Raw genomic sequence first — 1,460 nt, forward strand, 5'->3', positions numbered from 1 at the left:
TTCATGAGAGATGAGGATAAACACATATGATGATTTAGTTAAAACATGTGATGATGTGCATTTATTTTTATGATTATTGTTATTATGAGCACAGATCATCTGCTGGCCAGACATTATGCCACAGAGAGACTCGTGTGCTTCAAGCTGCCCAAAACAACATCTGTATGAAAGCCTCCTCACGCCCTCACTGATGCTGATTTCATTAAAGTCTCTTTCAGACGGTTTGCTTAAAACACAGAGAACGCGTTTGGGCTTTTTAGCAACTTTTAAAATTCAACTATCCATCAAATTCACACGCGGCTTTTCTCCGTGGCTGATGCTCGCTTTGAGTTTGATCTGATGGAGGCAAAATAAACATTTCCTCTTCGCGTGTTTTAGTCTCTAATGAAAGCTCAGAACCTCTGCTTTGTGTTCACTTTGTTTTGACTGTGATAAACTATTTTACCGCTTCAGTTTTGCCCCAAATTTGAGAGAAGAAAACACACGCGTGAGGAGCTCGTGGACGCCCACAGACACAGAGCGGGCAGGTTGAGTCTATAAGGTTCTCATGTGTTATTGAAGAGCGCAGCGCCGCGCGGACACCAGTCATTGCTGAAACCAGAACAGCGAATTAAATACTTTAGATCCGATCAGAGAGAGATGGCAGAAACCGCCCCAGCCCCGGCTGCTGCCGCCCCGGCCAAAGCGCCCAAGAAGAAGTCCGCTGCGAAAGCCAAGAAAGCAGGTCCAGGCGTCGGTGAGCTCATCGTCAAAGCTGTGTCCGCATCGAAGGAGAGGAGCGGCGTGTCCCTCGCCGCCCTGAAGAAAGCTCTCGCCGCCAGTGGCTACGACGTGGAGAAGAACAACTCCCACGTCAAGATCGCCATCAAGAGTCTGGTGACTAAAGGTACCCTGGTGCAGGTCAAAGGGACCGGCGCCTCGGGCTCATTCAAGCTCAACAAGCAGCAAGCCGAGACCAAGAAGAAGCCCGCGGCCAAGAAAGCGACTCCAAAAGTGAAGAAACCCGCTGCCGCCAAGAAGCCTAAGAGCACCGCGGCAAAGAAGCCCAAAGCCGCAGCCAAGAAATCGCCCAAGAAAGCCAAGAAACCCGCCGCCTCAGCCGCTAAGAAGGCGACGAAGAGCCCTAAGAAGGCAAAGAAGCCAGCAGCCGCTAAGAAAGCAGCCAAGAGCCCCAAAAAAGCCAAGGCAGCCAAACCCAAGACGGCAAAGCCTAAAGCCGCCAAGCCTAAAAAGGCAGCTCCCAAAAAGAAGTAATTATTTATACAAGCCAATATAGTTTATTCCTCAACGGCTCTTTTAAGAGCCACCCACGACTTCTGAAAAAAAGCAAAATTCCTGTATTTTTACTGATTTGATAATTTTGAAAAGAAAAAGCCAAGATGTGACTTGCGGCCACTTAAACTCATGCAATCTAAACTAACAATATATCGACAATTAGTGACCAGATAAAATAGGTTTTG

General features: G+C 47.8%; 1 protein-coding gene across 1 annotated transcript; it reads left to right on the plus strand.

Annotated features, from left to right (window-relative positions):
• Nucleotides 1-639: 639 nt before the first annotated feature.
• LOC307121918 (histone H1-like) lies at nucleotides 640-1,254 on the plus strand (the record flags this gene model as incomplete). Its single annotated transcript, XM_079809707.1, has 1 exon — nucleotides 640-1,254. One exon carries the CDS (start codon nucleotides 640-642, stop codon nucleotides 1,252-1,254), a length of 615 nt encoding a protein of 204 aa, XP_079665833.1.
• Between the last annotated feature and the right edge of the window lie 206 nt (nucleotides 1,255-1,460).

This window comes from Gobio gobio, assembly GCF_949357685.1.
Source record: "Gobio gobio genome assembly, chromosome: 25".
In the NCBI taxonomy this organism is placed as follows: domain Eukaryota; kingdom Metazoa; phylum Chordata; class Actinopteri; order Cypriniformes; family Gobionidae; genus Gobio; species Gobio gobio.